At 48.0% G+C, this 18,775-nt stretch overlaps 1 protein-coding gene across 5 annotated transcripts in view; it reads left to right on the forward strand.

Annotated features, from left to right (window-relative positions):
* AATK (apoptosis associated tyrosine kinase) overlaps positions 1 to 18,775 on the forward strand; it is a 92,986-nt gene that overhangs the window by 64,014 nt on the left and 10,197 nt on the right. For all 5 annotated transcript variants that reach the window (XM_063456304.1, XM_063456305.1, XM_063456308.1 and 2 more), the window contains 6 exons: positions 3,782 to 3,866; positions 4,941 to 5,062; positions 5,901 to 6,050; positions 7,407 to 10,275; positions 16,628 to 16,760; positions 17,029 to 17,259. In XM_063456304.1, coding sequence (XP_063312374.1) covers positions 3,782 to 3,866; positions 4,941 to 5,062; positions 5,901 to 6,050; positions 7,407 to 10,275; positions 16,628 to 16,760; positions 17,029 to 17,259 — 3,590 coding nt within the window. The remainder of the gene's footprint in view (positions 1 to 3,781; positions 3,867 to 4,940; positions 5,063 to 5,900; positions 6,051 to 7,406; positions 10,276 to 16,627; positions 16,761 to 17,028; positions 17,260 to 18,775) is intronic.

The following is an 18,775-nucleotide window of genomic DNA, read 5'->3' on the forward strand; positions in this document are numbered from 1 at the left end:
GCAGACTGGGTTTAGCAGGCAGTGTGTCGGGGAGAATGGGCAGATTGTTTGGGTTTAGCGGGCAGTGTGTCAGGGAGAACGGGCAGACTGTTTGGGTTCAGCTGGCAGTATGTTGGGGAGAATGGGCAGACTGTTTGGGTTTAGCGGGCAGTGTGTCGGGGAGGATGGGCAGACTGTTTGGGTTTAGCGGGCAGTGTGTCGGGGAGGATGGGCAGACTGTTTGGGTTTAGCGGCAGTGTGTCGGGGAGAATGGGCAGACTGTTTGGGTTTAGTGGGCAGTGTGTTGGGGAGAATGGGCAGACTGTTTGGGTTTAGTGGGCAGTGTGTCGGGGAGGATGGGCAGACTGTTTGGGTTTAGCGGCAGTGTGTCGGGGAGAATGGGCAGACTGTTAGGGTTTAGCAGGCAGTGTGTCGGGGAGAATGGGCAGACTGTTTATGTTTAGCGGGCAGTATGTCAGGGAGAATGGGCAGATTGGGTTTAGCAGGCAGTGTGTCGGGGACAATGGGCAGACTGTTTGGGTTTAGCGGGCAGTGTGTCGGGGAGGATGGGCAGACTGTTTGGGTTTAGCGGCAGTGTGTCGGGGAGAATGGGCAGACTGTTAGGGTTTAGCAGGCAGTGTGTCGGGGAGAATGGGCAGACTGTTTATGTTTAGCGGGCAGTATGTCAGGGAGAATGGGCAGATTGGGTTTAGCAGGCAGTGTGTCGGGGACAATGGGCAGACTGTTTGGGTTTAGCGGGCAGTGTGTTTGGGAGGATGGGCAGACTGTCGGGGACAATAAGCAAATAGTTTGGGTTTAGCGGGCAGTGTGTTGGGAGAATGGGCAGATTGTTTAGGTTTAGCGGGCAGTGTGTCGGGGAGAATGGGCAGACTGTTTGGGTTTAGCGGGCAGTGTGTCGGGAAGAATGGGCAGATGGCTTGGGTTTAGTGGGCGGTACGTCGGGGAGAATGGGCAGATTGTTTGGGTTTAGTGGGCAGTGTGTTGGGGAGGATGGGCAGACTGTTTGGGTTTAGCGGGAATTGTGTCAGGGAGAATGGGCAGACTGTTTGGTTTAGCGGGCAGTATGTCGGGGAGGATGGGCAGACTGTTTGGGTTTAGCGGGCGGTACGTCGGGGAGAATGGGCAGACTGTTTGGGTTTAGCGGGCAGTGTGTTGGGGCGGATGGGCAGACTGTTTGGGTTTAGCGGGCAGTTTGTTGGGGAGGATGGGCAGATTGTTTGTTTGGGTTTAGTGGGCAGTGTGTCGGGGAGAATGGGCAGACTGTTTGGGTTTAGCGGGCAGTGTGTCGGGGAGAATGGGCAGATTGTTTGGGTTTAGCGGGCAGTGTGTCAGGGAGAACGGGCAGACTGTTTGGGTTCAGCTGGCAGTATGTTGGGGAGAATGGGCAGACTGTTTGGGTTTAGCGGGCAGTGTGTCGGGGAGGATGGGCAGACTGTTTGGGTTTAGCGGGCAGTGTGTCGGGGAGGATGGGCAGACTGTTTGGGTTTAGCGGCAGTGTGTCGGGGAGAATGGGCAGACTGTTTGGGTTTAGTGGGCAGTGTGTTGGGGAGAATGGGCAGACTGTTTGGGTTTAGTGGGCAGTGTGTCGGGGAGGATGGGCAGACTGTTTGGGTTTAGCGGCAGTGTGTCGGGGAGAATGGGCAGACTGTTAGGGTTTAGCAGGCAGTGTGTCGGGGAGAATGGGCAGACTGTTTATGTTTAGCGGGCAGTATGTCAGGGAGAATGGGCAGATTGGGTTTAGCAGGCAGTGTGTCGGGGACAATGGGCAGACTGTTTGGGTTTAGCGGGCAGTGTGTCGGGGAGGATGGGCAGACTGTTTGGGTTTAGCGGCAGTGTGTCGGGGAGAATGGGCAGACTGTTAGGGTTTAGCAGGCAGTGTGTCGGGGAGAATGGGCAGACTGTTTATGTTTAGCGGGCAGTATGTCAGGGAGAATGGGCAGATTGGGTTTAGCAGGCAGTGTGTCGGGGACAATGGGCAGACTGTTTGGGTTTAGCGGGCAGTGTGTTTGGGAGGATGGGCAGACTGTCGGGGACAATAAGCAAATAGTTTGGGTTTAGCGGGCAGTGTGTTGGGAGAATGGGCAGATTGTTTAGGTTTAGCGGGCAGTGTGTCGGGGAGAATGGGCAGACTGTTTGGGTTTAGCGGGCAGTGTGTCGGGAAGAATGGGCAGATGGCTTGGGTTTAGTGGGCGGTACGTCGGGGAGAATGGGCAGATTGTTTGGGTTTAGTGGGCAGTGTGTTGGGGAGGATGGGCAGACTGTTTGGGTTTAGCGGGAATTGTGTCAGGGAGAATGGGCAGACTGTTTGGTTTAGCGGGCAGTATGTCGGGGAGGATGGGCAGACTGTTTGGGTTTAGCGGGCGGTACGTCGGGGAGAATGGGCAGACTGTTTGGGTTTAGCGGGCAGTGTGTTGGGGCGGATGGGCAGACTGTTTGGGTTTAGCGGGCAGTTTGTTGGGGAGGATGGGCAGATTGTTTGTTTGGGTTTAGTGGGCAGTGTGTCGGGGAGAATGGGCAGACTGTTTGGGTTTAGCGGGCAGTGTGTCGGGGAGAATGGGCAGATTGTTTAGGTTTAGCGGGCAGTGTGTCGGGGAGAATGGGCAGACTGTTTGGGTTTAGCGGGCAGTGTGTCGGGGAGAATGGGCAGATTGTTTAGGTTTAGCGGGCAGTGTGTCGGGGATAATGGGCAGACGGCTTGGGTTTAGCAGGCAGTGTGTTGGAGAGAATGGGCAGATTGTTTGGGTTTAGCGGGCGGTACGTCGGGGAGAATGGGCAGACTGTTTGGGTTTAGCGGGCAGTGTGTTGGGGCAGATGGGCAGATTGTTTGGGTTTAGCGGGCAGTGTGTTGGGGCAGATGGGCAGACTGTTTGGGTTTAGCGGGCAGTGTGTTGGGGCAGATGGGCAGATTGTTTGGGTTTAGTGGGCAGTGTGTCGGGGAGAATTGGCAGAGTTTTAGATTAAACACATTATTGTGATGTTAAGGAAACTCTCTTGGGTTTATTCACTAAATCATGAATTGTAAGAAATTTCAAAATTTTGTCCAGAAAATCTGACTTGGAAAAATGATTCAACTTGGCTTCAGTCACAGCTGGGCTATTTCTGATTTATAGCTTAAAAACCTGCAATAATTAAAAAAATAAACAAACAACTCCCTGTGTCTGGTGTCTGTTTACAAGTAAATGCATAGTAAAATCTGAGTGTGTGTAGAGCTCTGGTAATGAATGGGTTAATACACTCCACGTTGTGAACGCCTGGGTTGCCAAGCTGCAGAGAGTCCGCCATCTTAACCTAGCCAGACACAGGTGAGGCCAGGACGTATCGCTTTGCTCTTAATTACACAGTCATTGCGAGACGTTGGCACAGACAGCAGGGAACATGCTTTTGTGTGTTGAAAGGCTTGGTGTGCCATGGGGCAGAAGATGGTCTAGGACAGACTGTTCCAGGATATTTGTCTTGGGACGGTGAACAAAATAAAGTTGGCAAAATAAAATCCTGCCGTCAGAGGGAGAGAGAGAGATCCTTCTAATCTGCTATGGCTGCAGAGCCGTAATATGAAAAGACTTGTAGTTGCCTAGGTTATAAGTGGATTATACTGTCAGGGCTAAATGGGGGGACGGGCGACTTACAGCCACTTTCCTGCAATGTGACTCAGAATTCCTTTTTGTTTTTTGTGCGTATCTCAAACGGTTAGAAAGAGCAATCGTCCTGTATTAATATATGTCTGTTAGGAACCTCTCAATAATCTAATCTAATTCTGCCTCTCCCCCCTTGCCGTGCTTAGTGACCTTGCTCTGAGAAACTGCCTCCTAACTGCTGATCTGACTGTGAAAATTGGTGACTACGGGTTGGCACATTCCAAGTACCGGGTAAGCACAGCGCTGTGGAATATGTTGGAGCTATACTACATTATTACTCTTGATTTGTAATGCACCTTAGCAGTAAGGGTACTCCGTTTACTGGTTAACTGTGTTGCAAGCATAGGCAAATGCACTTGTGGTTAGGTTTCAAACTCCATCAGCCTCAGCTTTACATGGCTTGCTGTGCATGATAGGAGCTACAGTGCCAGAAGGGAAAGGGATTCTGCTCCTTCTGGCAGTACAACAATTGTAGCGTCAAGTTGTGCGTAACATCATGTTCTGTATGACCTTGCTTGCTGTATTAAGACATGATATCAGTCCTCAGATATTTAGATATAGAACTAGCAGGTTGTTGAAAGCGTAGTGTGTACATGGAGCAGCCTCCATGCAGAGTTGTAAGCTGCTTGGTCCAGAACAGTATTTTGTGAGTGTAAGAGAGGCTCTAATCCTTCAGGCTGGTGTTTAGGAGAAGAGCAGATTGGGGGCTGTTGAATCCTGCATTTGCGTAAATGATGGGATTAACCTTGTCACATCCCTGCATGCTGCCTCTTTCCATGTCACGTGGCCCCCCGACACTTGTACTGCTCTCCGAGTGCCTGGTACAGTCTACCTGCTGTGTGTACAGCACTGTCACTCACTGCATCTTTCTTAGTAAATAGAATGCTGCAAGTAAAGATGTGAGTACCAGCCATACAGCAATCGGTTTAACCTATCATTCTGCATTCCTCAGCCTTTTATCGATGCCAAGCAGTGCTGCCCATGGGTAGTGGGGTTTACCATCCTTCCTGTTACTATGTTACACACATTCTGCAGTTTGTAACCAAACGCCTTGACACTGTGCCAGCTGTCCCCGGTCGGTGCCAAAGTAGGCACTGAGCTTGCCCGTATTAAACAGAGTAAAGGGGGAACTAGGCACTCTCCAAGTTCAGAGCACGTCTCTGCCCCAAGGGGGAGGAGGGGACTTTCTAACCTCTCTCCGTCAGGGTGACTCAGACGTCTGCTGATCTTCAGGGAGGGGGGAGAGGAAGCGGCAGGGGAGCTTGTAGCTGAAGCTGAGCAACTAGCTGTGTTTATGCCTGGCAGGATGATTACCTCGTAACATCGGACCAGCTGTGGGTGCCACTGCGCTGGATCGCGCCAGAACTCATCGACGAGGTACATGGGAACCTACTTGTGGTGGACCAGACCAAAACAAGCAATATCTGGTGAGAATAACCTTGTATTTCCTTCTCTCTTCTCTTCAGTTGTTGGTGCGTAACCTGCTGTCATGTTCTCTCAATGTCTGTCTCTTTTATGTAAATTGTGGCAGAAAGCATGTCTGTTTGTTAGGGTTTTGTTTCTTTCTATTCTGACCCTCCACAATGGGCTCTCACATTAATGCATTTCTGCACAGATAAATGCAGCTTTTAACTTTATTCCTTATGATATTTCCATTCTGAAAGCTGCACTTTAGCTGTGCTGTGGGTTTGTAAATACCAGCTGGCAGTAATGAGGGATCGGCTCAGGAAGATGTAGGGTGTGGTTCCGAGGTATAGGACCCAAACAGCCACGTTAACGGCCGGGCAAGAATGCCTGAGCCTCACCACCTGCACAGTGATGTCTTATAGAGACCTCTGACTTTAGGAGGCTAAGAATGTCAGCACCATTCACAATATACAGTAATCCGGCTAATGCTGCAGCCAGTATTAAATATAGATATTGTAGGGCGGCAGGATGGGCGGTGGGTGATCTGGGTTCATTGGAAGCAAGGTAAATAAAGAATTGAGTGTGACATTGAATCATGGGAGCGAGAAGCTCATGGTGAGTGATTCATGTTGGTTGAAACAAGAGAAGATTGAGTGACCTGTGAATGATCAGACAGTTCTGTGGATGAATGCACAATCGGAGAGTAATGGGGGGTCAGGTTTATGTTTCATGGTTATGATCCAGATGTAGACATTCCATAAGTCGTGTCATTACGAGGTCTCTTCTGTTTGGCCCCACGAATAGGACATTGCTTGGATGTGCCTTACCCCGCAGTAACTGTTCCCTTTACCATCGCAGGTCGCTTGGCGTTACTTTGTGGGAACTTTTTGAGTTGGGTCGTCAGCCATACGAAGAGTACTCGGACCGGCAGGTTCTGTGCTATGTCATCAAGGAACAGCAGCTTAAACTACCTAAGCCTCAGCTCAACCAGCTGCTTTCAGACCGATGGTGAGTAACGAGTACCCATCACAGACTGGGAGCTAGCAGCCGGCCACAGAAACTGGACTTGTGCAAAAATGAGTTTAAGCAATTTGTTCAAATAACATTTTTGTTAATTTATAAAGGAATTAATTGATTTCAAATTGATCTCACCTGTACATTCAACAGGTAAAACAATTCAATTCGTTCGCCAATTTCCAAAAATGTTACTTGGACACGTTCCTTAAAATGCATTTTTACACCCGTCTCTACAACTACTACTACAACTACTGACACCACTCTGATAAACGCTGGCCTTCTGGGCATTGTTGGACTACAAGTTCCATCATCACTGAAGAATTTGCAGTTTAACAACAGTTGAAGTTTCATTACGTTGACTTTTAAACAGTTTTTTTTTTTTTTTTTACTTTAAAGAGGAGACAGGTTCATTTGTTATTCCAGACATCCACACGGGGGATTAGTTAGCAAAAATATATATATATATTTTTTAAGTTGTGTTCAGCGCAGCTCTATCACAGCAATATAACACGAGGCTTGCATGCAGACAGGTGATTTGCCAGAAGCTAAAGGTAGAAAAGCATTGCACTTTAAGTAGCTATTTGGCTGCTGACGGGCCTATTATTTTCCTGAAATTAGATATGTACAGGAACAGTGAGAGAATGCGAATAGTGTCTGTTGATTGTTTATGTGCACACCACCTCACTTTGCAGCTGTGACGCAGTGCTGAGCATTATGGCGTATCTATAATTAAAGATACACACAGCTTTACACAGCGCAGGCACCCACCAAATTAAAACCACAATTCTTCCATCTGTCTGCAGGACACCGCAGACTAATTCCTTATTAAGTGACAGGGAAATTGCAAATGTAATTAAAAAAAAAAACATGTTGGAGATTTGTTACATTTTTTTTATTTATTTTTTTACCTGTAATGTATAATCTCCCTGCCAATTATCCAAAATTTCTGATTTGGTGAATAATCCTCTTTGTTTTTTAAGAATATGTTCAGCAATCTAATTCCATTCAAACATGGATCACACAACAAACTTACAGCTTGGATGGATGAATGGATAGATTTACTGTCGTTAAATGATATCACAGAGAATCAGTTTTTTACCATGTAATCGGTTCTTATTCTTTGCATGCTTACCAGAAGGAAAAAACAAACGCATTGGGATTTAACTGTAAAGACATACGTTGTACACTATAGGTTTATTAGCTTGGAAAAGAGCACACTGGGGATTTAACGCAGAGAAACACATCGGAAATATCACTGTAGAGCTACCTGTGCAAAGAGCAGGGATTTCACACCAGAGAATTCCTTCTTCGTGACGACTTACTTACTGATTGTGTCTGTGATTGCAGGTTCGAGGTGATGCAGTTCTGCTGGCTTCAGCCTGATCAAAGACCCACGGCCGAGGAGGTCCACCTTCTGCTTTCTTACTTAAGCGTGAAGGGAGCCAGCGAACTGGAGGAGGAGTTTGAGAAGCGCTGGAACTCCATGAAGCCCAATGGTGGAGCTGGTAGTGGAGGACATCATGAGTCTGAACTTTCCTCCTACCCTCTGCTGGAGCATTTCTCTTCAGATGGATTCCACTCGGATGGTGATGATGTATTAACAGTTACCCAGACCAGTCAGGGGCTCAACTTTGAGTATAAGTGGGAACGAGGGAGACATGAACAGTACCCACTGAGTCCAGGGTGCCCACCCTACCAAGATATGTACTATACACCAAGCACAGGTGACAGACTGAGCTTGGGTGTTTCTCCATCGTGTTACGAGAACAAAGAATGCATTCCCGGCTCTCGACCTCTTGAAGTGGTACCTGTTCTAAGTGCCCGTAGCCCTTCAGTTGCTGGAGACTATTATATTCGTATTGAGGAGCCAGTGAACAGCAGCCTTCCTCAACATGACATTTCACCAAATGGGGGGCTATCTGTAAAAGATAACGGTTCCTTTGGAAATAGCTCTTCTATTTCATTGTCCATGGAGCCTCTCCTGGGACAAGCCATGTGTTCTGCTGTAGGTGATCAGGAACCAGCCAGTGAGCACGGTGAACAGAACTACGAACCTTTTGGAGAAGCTGGGTCACAAGAGAAGCTTCATGTTGACCCATTGGAGGCAGAGAGTTGTGAAGCTGGTGCATTTATTGACCCTCTTGGGGCTTCACCATGTCTGAGCCAGCTGTGCCAGGCTCGTTTGGACACTGTAAAGTTGGCACTTGTAGACAGATCAGAACCTGAAGAGAAACGGCAGAAAGAATGCAGCTCAAATCTAGATTCTATCACAGTACAAAACGAAGAAGTAAGTCCACATACTGATATTCAGGGAGAACTGTTTGGGATGACTTCTCGGCTCACTAACTTTTCCCCACACTGGGCGTCAAATGCCTCATCCAACAATAACATCTCCAGTGCACCACAAGGCCACAATGCTGATACATGGTGCAACCGCCGCACTGAGGAATCCCAGCTGGCAGACACTGAGCCATATGGTCCTGAATCCTGGCAGAACATGGAGTCTGGTGATATCGAAAATATCAGTCCTTCACTTGAAGAAACAAGTGACCAATTATCAAACGGTGAGGTGACTGATTTTAGGCAGGAATGCTCAGTATGGCTGGACCGACAACGTGACACTGAAGCTTCTCCATCTACAGCAGAAGCTGGGCAGATTGAATCTAGCACTTTCTGTGCAGGACACACAGATGTTTCATTGCTTTCTCCAATGAATGCAGTCAAAGACTTGAATCAAGGCATGGATCCGCTTGGTGCTACTTTATTATGGCTCTGTGAGCCTCGTGTTTTGCCGGAACCTACACACAGCATTGACATCTCCGAACAGGGAGTTTCGGTTCCCTTCCCTCAAGGATTATGTCCAAACATTTTATCAGAGGGGATGAATGATCTGTGTATTTCACCCAGCAAAGAAAGTGAAACCCCAGATAAACCTTCTCTCACAGATTCCTATCATATACAGAGTGACAGTGACGATGAGGACACAATGGAAGTGACTTCTGGAGTCTTCACTGACTTGTCCAGTGAGAGAGGTGACACAGTCCAATCCTTTAGATCTTTGCAGAAGCAGGTAGGGACCCCAGATTCCTTGGATTCCTTAGACATGCCGTCAACTGCAAGCTCCTGTGAAGCCTTCAGCCTTGGATCCTATGCTCCATGTGGGCAGCCCAAAGCTCTAGACAGTGGATATGATACTGAAAATTACGAGTCCCCTGAATTTGTGCAAAAGGAACCGCAGGACAGCAGGGATACCGAGCCTTATTATCAACTAAGTCAATCCCAAGAACATGGTTTGGGTCCTGGAGAAATGTCAATTTCACGGTCAGTAAGCAGTGAATTACAAAGTCTGGATGCCAAAAACCCTTACAGAGACTCTGCATACTTCTCAGACTACGAGTCTTCTGCAAAGGACGAGGACGAGGAAGGAAAAGATCAGGAAGTGGAAGAAGGACACAAAGAATGCCCTGGCGATCCAACAAGCGTTAACCTGGAGTTACAGCCTCTAGACTGCCATTTAGCAGAAAGTTTTCCTTATTCCAAAACTGAACTAAAAAGTGATGTTACAGTCACCGAAAGCCAGTGTTCCCTGGGGACTTTGTCACCTCTACCACCATCTCCTGTGCCAAAAGATCATTCACTTTTGCAGCCTGACTCTTTAGTTAGAGAGGATTCTGTAGATGAAGGCTTAGGCATGGAATCCCTCAAAGAATCTTTTTTGGATAAGGCACCCAGTCCCCAATCAACGGTAGACTCTGCCCCTCACAGTACCTTCACATTGTCCCCTGTGCAGATTTCCTTGACCAAAGGATGTCCTGTCAAACAAGGGGCATCAGGCATTATTACCCTCACCACTGGGCTACAAGAAGAAAAGGCGATATCTTCACACAGAGAAGCCCACGGAGCCACCCATCTTTCAAAATGCCTCTCTCCTCCACTTCCTCGAAAGGAGGGCCGGATTGGTGAGTCTCCAACTATAGAAGATGACGATGAGGATGAAGAAAGTGATGACAGTGATGAATCAGATGAAGAGCTTCGCTGCTATAACATCCAGGAACACAGTGAGGAGAGCGAGGAGGAACACGGGGCTGTGCCTATAATTATCACTGAAAATGGCAGCTCTGGGCACCTCCGCAGCCTTCTAAAGCTGCCCAACTTTGATCGGAAAAAGAAAGCAGTCTCTTTCTACGATGACGTCACTGTCTACTTGTTTGATCAGGTTAGTTCATTATTAAAGGTAGATGACCAATGTATGATTGTATCTCTGTATGTTAAACTTTTTACAAATATTCATTTTTAGATGCTTTTGCTTTTACAAGCAGTTAAACAAGAGATTGATAAACCTGTATCATGAGATCAGTGTAACTTCCCAGGAGTCCCAGGAATACTATGTTAACTTATCTATACAAAATATATATTTTTGAGATGCAAAAAAATAGAATTAAATTTAGAAATTATCATCCTACATCTGGGCACCTCCATCTTAGCTCCCTGGAGTCAATCATTGTTAGAAGCTCCACCCTTTGTACCTGTCAGTCAGCACAGAGAGAGCAGACACAATGTTTCTTTCCCTCCTTCAAGGTCCCCAGAAATCAGTAAGTCAGAGGGGAAGGGGACCGCTCCTCCTCTTCTCCTCTGACTTACTGGTTTCTGGGGACCTCTCTTCCCCATGACTTACTGATTTCTGGGGACCTCATCTCATCTGACTTACTGGTTTCTGGGGACCTCTCTTCCTTACTGACTTACTGATTTCTGGGGACCTCTCCTCCTCTGACTTACTGATTTTTGAGGAACTCTCCTCCCCTCTGACTTACTTATTTCTGGGAACCTCTGTTCCCAGAAATAAGTAAGTCAGAGGGGAGGAGAGTTCCTCAAAAATCAGTAAGTCAGAGGAGGAGAGGTCCCCAAAAATCAGTCAGTCAGAGAGGAAGAGAGGTCCCAGAAATCAGTAAGTCAGAAGAGAAGGGGAGATCCCCAGAAATCAGTAAGAAGAGAGGTCCCCAGAAATCAGTAAGTCAGCGGGGAAGAGAGGTCCCCAGAAATCAGTAAGTCAGCGGGGAAGAGATGTCCCCAGAAATCAGAAAGTCAAAGGAGAAGGGGAGCAGAGGTCCCCATAAATCAGTAAGTCAGAGGAGAAGGGGATGAGGGGTCCCCAGAAATCCGTAAGTCAGAGGGGAAGGGGAGGAGAGGTGCCCAGAAATCAGTAAGTCAGAGGGGAAGAGAAATCCCCAGTATTCAGTAAGTCAGAGGAGAAGGGGAGGAGAGGTGCCCAGAAATCAGTAATATAGAGGAGGAGAGGTCCCCAGCAATCAGTAAGTCAGAGGGAAAGGGGAGGAGAGGTCCCTAGCAATCAGTAAGTCAGAGGGGAAGGGGAGGAGAGGTCCCCAGCAATCAGTAAGTCAGAGGGAAAGGGGAGGAGAGGTCCCCAGAAATCAGTAAGTCAGAGGGGAAGGGGAGGAGAGGTCCCCAGAAATCAGTAAGTCAGAGGGGAAGGGGAGGAGAGGTCCCCAGCAATCAGTAAGTCAGAGGGAAAGGGGAGGAGAGGTCCCCAGAAATCAGTAAGTCAGAGGGGAAGGGGAGGAGAGGTGCCCATAAATCAGTAAGTCAGAGGGGAAGGGGTGGAGAGGTCCCCAGAAATCAGTAAGTCAGAGGGGAAGGGGAGGAGAGGTCCCCAGCAATCAGTAAGTCAGAGGGAAAGGGGAGGAGAGGTCCCCAGAAATCAGTAAGTCAGAGGGGAAGGGGAGGAGAGGTCCCCAGAAATCAGTAAGTCAGAGGGGAAGGGGAGGAGAGGTCCCCAGCAATCAGTAAGTCAGAGGGAAAGGGGAGGAGACGTCCCCAGAAATCAGTAAGTCAGAGGGGAAGGGGAGGAGAGGTCCCCAGCAATCAGTAAGTCAGAGGGAAAGGGGAGGAGAGGTCCCCAGAAATCAGTAAGTCAGAGGGGAAGGGGAGGAGAGGTCCCCAGAAATCAGTAAGTCAGAGGGGAAGGGGAGGAGAGGTCCCCAGCAATCAGTAAGTCAGAGGGAAAGGGGAGGAGAGGTCCCCAGAAATCAGTTAGTCAGAGGGGAAGGGGAGGAGAGGTCCCCAGCAATCAGTAAGTCAGAGGGAAAGGGGAGGAGAGGTCCCCAGAAATCAGTAAGTCAGAGGGGAAGGGGAGGAGAGGTGCCCATAAATCAGTAAGTCAGAGGGGAAGGGGTGGAGAGGTCCCCAGAAATCAGTAAGTCAGAGGGGAAGGGGAGGAGAGGTCCCCAGAAATCAGTAAGTCAGAGGGGAAGGGGAGGAGAGGTCCCCAGAAATCAGTAAGTCAGAGGGAAAGGGGAGGAGAGGTCCCCAGAAATCAGTAAGTCAGAGGGGAAGGGGAGGAGAGGTCCCCAGAAATCAGTAAGTCAGAGGGGAAGGGGAGGAGAGGTCCCCAGCAATCAGTAAGTCAGAGGGAAAGGGGAGGAGAGGTCCCCAGAAATCAGTAAGTCAGAGGGGAAGGGGAGGAGAGGTCCCCAGCAATCAGTAAGTCAGAGGGAAAGGGGAGGAGAGGTCCCCAGAAATCAGTAAGTCAGAGGGGAAGGGGAGGAGAGGTGCCCATAAATCAGTAAGTCAGAGGGGAAGGGGTGGAGAGGTCCCCAGAAATCAGTAAGTCAGAGGGGAAGGGGAGGAGAGGTGCCCAGAAATCAGTAAGTCGGAGGGGAAGAGAGGTCCCCAGAAATCAGTAAGTCAGAGGGGAAGGGGAGGAGAGGTGCCCATAAATCAGTAAGTCAGAGGGGAAGGGGTGGAGAGGTCCCCAGAAATCAGTAAGTCAGAGGGGAAGGGGAGGAGAGGTGCCCATAAATCAGTAAGTCAGAGGGGAAGGGGTGGAGAGGTCCCCAGAAATCAGTAAGTCAGAGGGGAAGGGGAGGAGAGGTCCCCAGCAATCAGTAAGTCAGAGGGAAAGGGGAGGAGAGGTCCCCAGAAATCAGTAAGTCAGAGGGGAAGGGGAGGAGAGGTGCCCATAAATCAGTAAGTCAGAGGGGAAGGGGTGGAGAGGTCCCCAGAAATCAGTAAGTCAGAGGGGAAGGGGAGGAGAGGTCCCCAGAAATCAGTAAGTCAGAGGGGAAGGGGAGGAGAGGTGCCCATAAATCAGTAAGTCAGAGGGAAAGGGGTGGAGAGGTCCCCAGAAATCAGTAAGTCAGAGGGGAAGGGGAGGAGAGGTGCCCATAAATCAGTAAGTCAGAGGGGAAGGGGAGGAGAGGTGCCCAGAAATCAGTAAGTCAGAGGGGAAGGGGAGGAGAGGTCCCCAGAAATCAGTAAGTCAGAGGGGAAGGGGAGGAGAGGTCCCCAGCAATCAGTAAGTCAGAGGGAAAGGGGAGGAGAGGTCCCCAGAAATCAGTAAGTCAGAGGGGAAGGGGAGGAGAGGTCCCCAGCAATCAGTAAGTCAGAGGGAAAGGGGAGGAGAGGTCCCCAGAAATCAGTAAGTCAGAGGGGAAGGGGAGGAGAGGTGCCCATAAATCAGTAAGTCAGAGGGGAAGGGGAGGAGAGGTGCCCAGAAATCAGTAAGTCGGAGGGGAAGAGAGGTCCCCAGAAATCAGTAAGTCAGAGGGGAAGGGGAGGAGAGGTGCCCATAAATCAGTAAGTCAGAGGGGAAGGGGTGGAGAGGTCCCCAGAAATCAGTAAGTCAGAGGGGAAGGGGAGGAGAGGTCCCCAGAAATCAGTAAGTCAGAGGGGAAGGGGAGGAGAGGTCCCCAGAAATCAGTAAGTCAGAGGGGAAGGGGAGGAGAGGTGCCCATAAATCAGTAAGTCAGAGGGAAAGGGGAGGAGAGGTCCCCAGAAATCAGTAAGTCAGAGGGGAAGGGGAGGAGAGGTGCCCATAAATCAGTAAGTCAGAGGGGAAGGGGAGGAGAGGTGCCCAGAAATCAGTAAGTCAGAGGGGAAGGGGAGGAGAGGTGCCCATAAATCAGTAAGTCAGAGGGAAAGGGGTGGAGAGGTCCCCAGAAATCAGTAAGTCAGAGGGGAAGGGGAGGAGAGGTGCCCATAAATCAGTAAGTCAGAGGGGAAGGGGAGGAGAGGTGCCCATAAATCAGTAAGTCAGAGGGGAAGGGGAGGAGAGGTCCCCAGAAATCAGTAAGTCAGAGGGGAAGGGGAGGAGAGGTGCCCATAAATCAGTAAGTCAGAGGGAAAGGGGTGGAGAGGTCCCCAGAAATCAGTAAGTCAGAGGGGAAGGGGAGGAGAGGTGCCCATAAATCAGTAAGTCAGAGGGGAAGGGGAGGAGAGGTCCCCAGAAATCAGTAAGTCAGAGGGGAAGGGGAGGAGAGGTGCCCAGCAATCAGTAAGTCAGAGGGAAAGGGGTGGAGAGGTCCCCAGTATTCAGTAAGTCGGAGGGGAAGGGGAGGTCCCCAGAAATCAGGAAGTCGGAGGGGAGGAGATTCGTTGTCTCTTCTGTGGATCACATCAGCCTCTCACGTTTAAACAGTCGGTAAACCGAGCCGGGATGGACTGAATGTATTTTACTTCAATTGCAAGTTAACAGAGTCTCACTTCAAAAGGACCCTAATATGGAAAGTGTTATTTACATTTACCAGAATACACAACTTTAATTAGTTTATAATATTTCCAAGGGCAGCTGTCAGATTCACTTGGTGCAATTATCAGACTCACTCTGTGTAGTTAGCAGATTCACTCAGTGCTGTCAGATTCACACACTGCTGTCTGTCAGATTCACTCAGTGCAGTTATCAGACTCACTCTGTGTAGTTATCAGATTCACTCAGTGCCGTCTGTCAGATTCACTCAGTGCCGTCAGATTCACTCAGTGCCGTCAGATTCACTCAGTGCTGTCTGTCAGATTCACTCAGTGCTGTCTGTCAGATTCACTCAGTGCCGTCTGTCAGATTCACTCAGTGCCGTCTGTCAGATTCACTCAGTGCCGTCTGTCAGATTCACTCAGTGCCGTCTGTCAGATTCACTCAGTGCCGTCTGTCAGATTCACTCAGTGCTGTCTGTCAGATTCACTCAGTGCCGTCTGTCAGATTCACTCAGTGCCGTCAGATTTACTCAGTGCTGTCTGTCAGATTTACTCAGTGCCGTCTGTCAGATTCACTCAGTGCCGTCAGATTCACTCAGTGCTGTCTGTCAGATTTACTCAGTGCCGTCTGTCAGATTTACTCAGTGCCATCTGTCAGATTCACTCAGTGCCGTCTGTCAGATTCACTCAGTGCCGTCTGTCAGATTCACTCAGTGCTGTCTGTCAGATTCACTCAGTGCCGTCTGTCAGATTCACTCAGTGCCGTCTGTCAGATTCACTCAGTGCCGTCTGTCAGATTCACTCAGTGCCGTCTGTCAGATTCACTCAGTGCTGTCTGTCAGATTCACTCAGTGCCGTCTGTCAGATTCACTCAGTGCCGTCTGTCAGATTCACTCAGTGCCGTCTGTCAGATTCACTCAGTGCCGTCTGTCAGATTCACTCAGTGCCGTCTGTCAGATTCACTCAGTGCCGTCTGTCAGATTCACTCAGTGCCGTCTGTCAGATTCACTCAGTGCTGTCTGTCAGATTCACTCAGTGCCGTCAGATTCACTCAGTGCCGTCAGATTCACTCAGTGCCGTCTGTCAGATTCACTCAGTGCCGTCTGTCAGATTCACTCAGTGCCGTCTGTCAGATGCTTTTCTTTACAGATTGAGTATAATCGCTCCATCTCTCTCACGCTGATAAAGTTTCAATGTCTTTCATGTTTGCTTATGTCTCTATCCTTTTAGTAAAGATAACGCAGACTTGTGGTACAGCATTATCCCAACTACCCTGAGGGTTATTCACTAAAACGAAAATGTAAATGTGAATTTAAAGAAGAATTCTCCAAGCAGGCTACGCTTCCAATTCGGCTTCTCTGACCTTAAATGAACAGTAAATAACGCTGTGTACAAGTTTAACTGCACACTCAGTCATTGTATACTTTGATGGTCATGTCCCTTTAACACACGGACGATTCCTGCATATAATGCTGCATACACTCTCTGCCATATCTCTCTGTTCAGCTAAGATGTTGGAGCCTCTGTAATACAGCTGTTACAATAAGGATCCGTTCTCTCATGCAAAGCCCTCTGGGTATTAGATATCATTTCTGAAAGCACTTTGTAAATCCGTAGTGTCCGCATGCCTGAGGATGATGGGTGCTGGACTACGAACTTGCAAATAATTCAATCAGAATCACTTTGCAGATACTGTTTTTCTGGGGGTTTATTGAATAAACAGTGAGTTGGGTGGATTCAAAACAGATTTCCAAATAAGGGCTAAACAAGCTGAGTTTTGAAACCACATTCTCCACTGCAGCTGTGTTGGCCGAAGCTTTGAATGTTGACTCTTAATTCGCTGTTTAGTAAATAAACCTTTTACTGTAGTCTGTCCCTTCTATTATGATCCCATAAACACCATCCTACTGGACCAGACTTGTGGAGTGTTTTAATGTTAACGTTAAATAAAACAAACTGACTAGCATGATAGCATTAGAGTTACACTGATCCAGAAGCAGCCCGGCTTCACTAACTGCTCCAACATCCGCAATCTGTCTGTCTATCAACGTTCTAACTCTTACGGCTTCTCCGTTTGTGTTTAGGAGAGTCCGACCAGGGAACTGGCAGAACCGGATTTCCCCAACACAAGTCCAGATAACGGGCCCAGCGCTGCACAGAGAGCGGGGGAGCAGAGCCCACACAAGGAAACAGTAGACCCCCACCTTTTAGAAGAGAGTAAGTTCAACCTGTACCTTACTAGTATAAATACTCAAACTCCCACTACCCCTGGGTGGCAGTATCCTACTAGCACCTTTATAGCAAGTCATTAAATTCCCAGTTATACATTCTATGTCAAAGCATGGCTTGGGATCGCACAGGAAACCAGTAAATGTTTTATCTAATTGTGCAGCTCGAGGCCTGGTCTGGGGTTAACACAGAGAGGGCTGTAACGTATGATGGGACGTGCCACATTGCTCACTCCGTACGGTTTCCTTGTTTGCAGGTGGAACATTACAATGGGACTCTGACTTGCCCGTCACACCCGTGAAAACCGTATTTGTCACCTCACTGTCGCCAGCTATGCTGAGTTCCGAAGTGCACAGCCTCCCTGTCCCTGTTCCCCTGCAAAAACCAGCGCCATCTGTGCAACTCTCCAGGTTTAGTGTGTCTCCAACCCCCCCGTCCCGCTTCTCCATTACACAAGTGGCTGATTCTGACGTGAGCTCTGTACAAGGTGAGGAATATTATCTGAGTGCCGTATACAATGAACCGAGCCGATATTGCAGAATTTCATAGAATATCTTCGCTCAAGTTGTTTCAGTCTCTGTGCCAATATGTCTATACATATAATTTGGCTGTGTGCGTTATTTTGTTGTGTGTGTGTGTGTGTGTGTGTATAGATAATGCATGTATGTGTATCTATATAATGTGTGTGTATGTGTATATATATATATATGTTTGTGTATATAGTGCGTGTGTTTGTGTATCTATATATATATGTATATAATGTGTGTGTGTGTGTGTATATATATATATATATATATATATATATATATATATATATATATAAAATGTGTGTGTGTGTGTGCGCGCATATATGTGTGTATATAATGCGTGTGTGTGTATCTCTATAATGTGTTTGTGTGTATGTGTATCTATATAATGTTTGTGTGTGTATATAATGCGTGTGCGTGTATCTATATAATTTGTGTGTGTGTGTGTAGATATATTTGTGCTCGGAATTTATCTAATACGTAATGGAATGTAGAAGGGGAAGCAAAGTTGGTAGAGGTGTGCCGAAACCAACGTACAAGTAGGCCTGTAAAAGAGGGCCCACAAGGTGAATTGTTAATATAGATGGATGTAGGTGGGTGGGGACAAACGGCTTGCACGACAAATGTAAGTAGGGGGGTAGGGTTTATATAGGATCATTACTCCTCCCACAAATTCAGGCCAAATGGCCTTCCAACTTGTGCTCGGAATTTATCTAATATGTAACGTAGAAGGAGATGCAGAGTTGATTGAGGTGTGCCGAAACCAACGTACGAGTAGGCCTGTAATTAAAAGAGGGCACAAAGAGGATTCAGAGTAAACACACTTTACTGCAAGATTTCTGAAAGCTTGTCGAAGCTCCCTCTCTGGTCGAGGTATATAAGTATTTTAAATTGAGGATTTCCAGTGTCCTAGTCCCTTAATGATGTGGACTGGGGTGTTAGAGCTTGAAGCTGATGATGCTGCGCCTATACGAAATGAGTGACCAGAGAAAGAAGCTGGGTTGTAGCCCAACCTTGATAGTAGGGTTCTGACGTGAGAAATGAATTTAGCTGTGGTGAGTGGGTTCCCTTGGAGTAGTAATAGTGGAGTGTCTGGTGAGTGCGTGTGGTGAGACAACAGGAGTATATCCAGTATATTTACTGGGCACCAAAGAGTCTCGGTAGGGAAGAGGGGAATGATAGTTGGATAGGCAGTGTGATTGGTTTTGGTAGAAGGTAATGAGAGAATGTAGTGGTCTTCTACTTTCTTTAGGTGAGAAAGTTTAAGGCATAGAGCAGTATCTTCTTGACGTATTACTGTGTACTCCCTAGGTCTGATGAAACAGTAGAAAGCCAAAAAGATGGCGGGTTTAATGATCAGATTTGTATTACGGTCAAACGGGTATTTGTCCAGTAGGTCGCTAAGAAGCCTAAATATGGGACCATGTATCGGTAATCTGGTAGTGCCAGGGGGAACTGTAACCTTATAAATATCCT

The sequence above is a fragment of the Pelobates fuscus genome, chromosome 5, assembly GCF_036172605.1.
Source record: "Pelobates fuscus isolate aPelFus1 chromosome 5, aPelFus1.pri, whole genome shotgun sequence".
In the NCBI taxonomy this organism is placed as follows: Eukaryota; Metazoa; Chordata; class Amphibia; order Anura; family Pelobatidae; genus Pelobates; species Pelobates fuscus.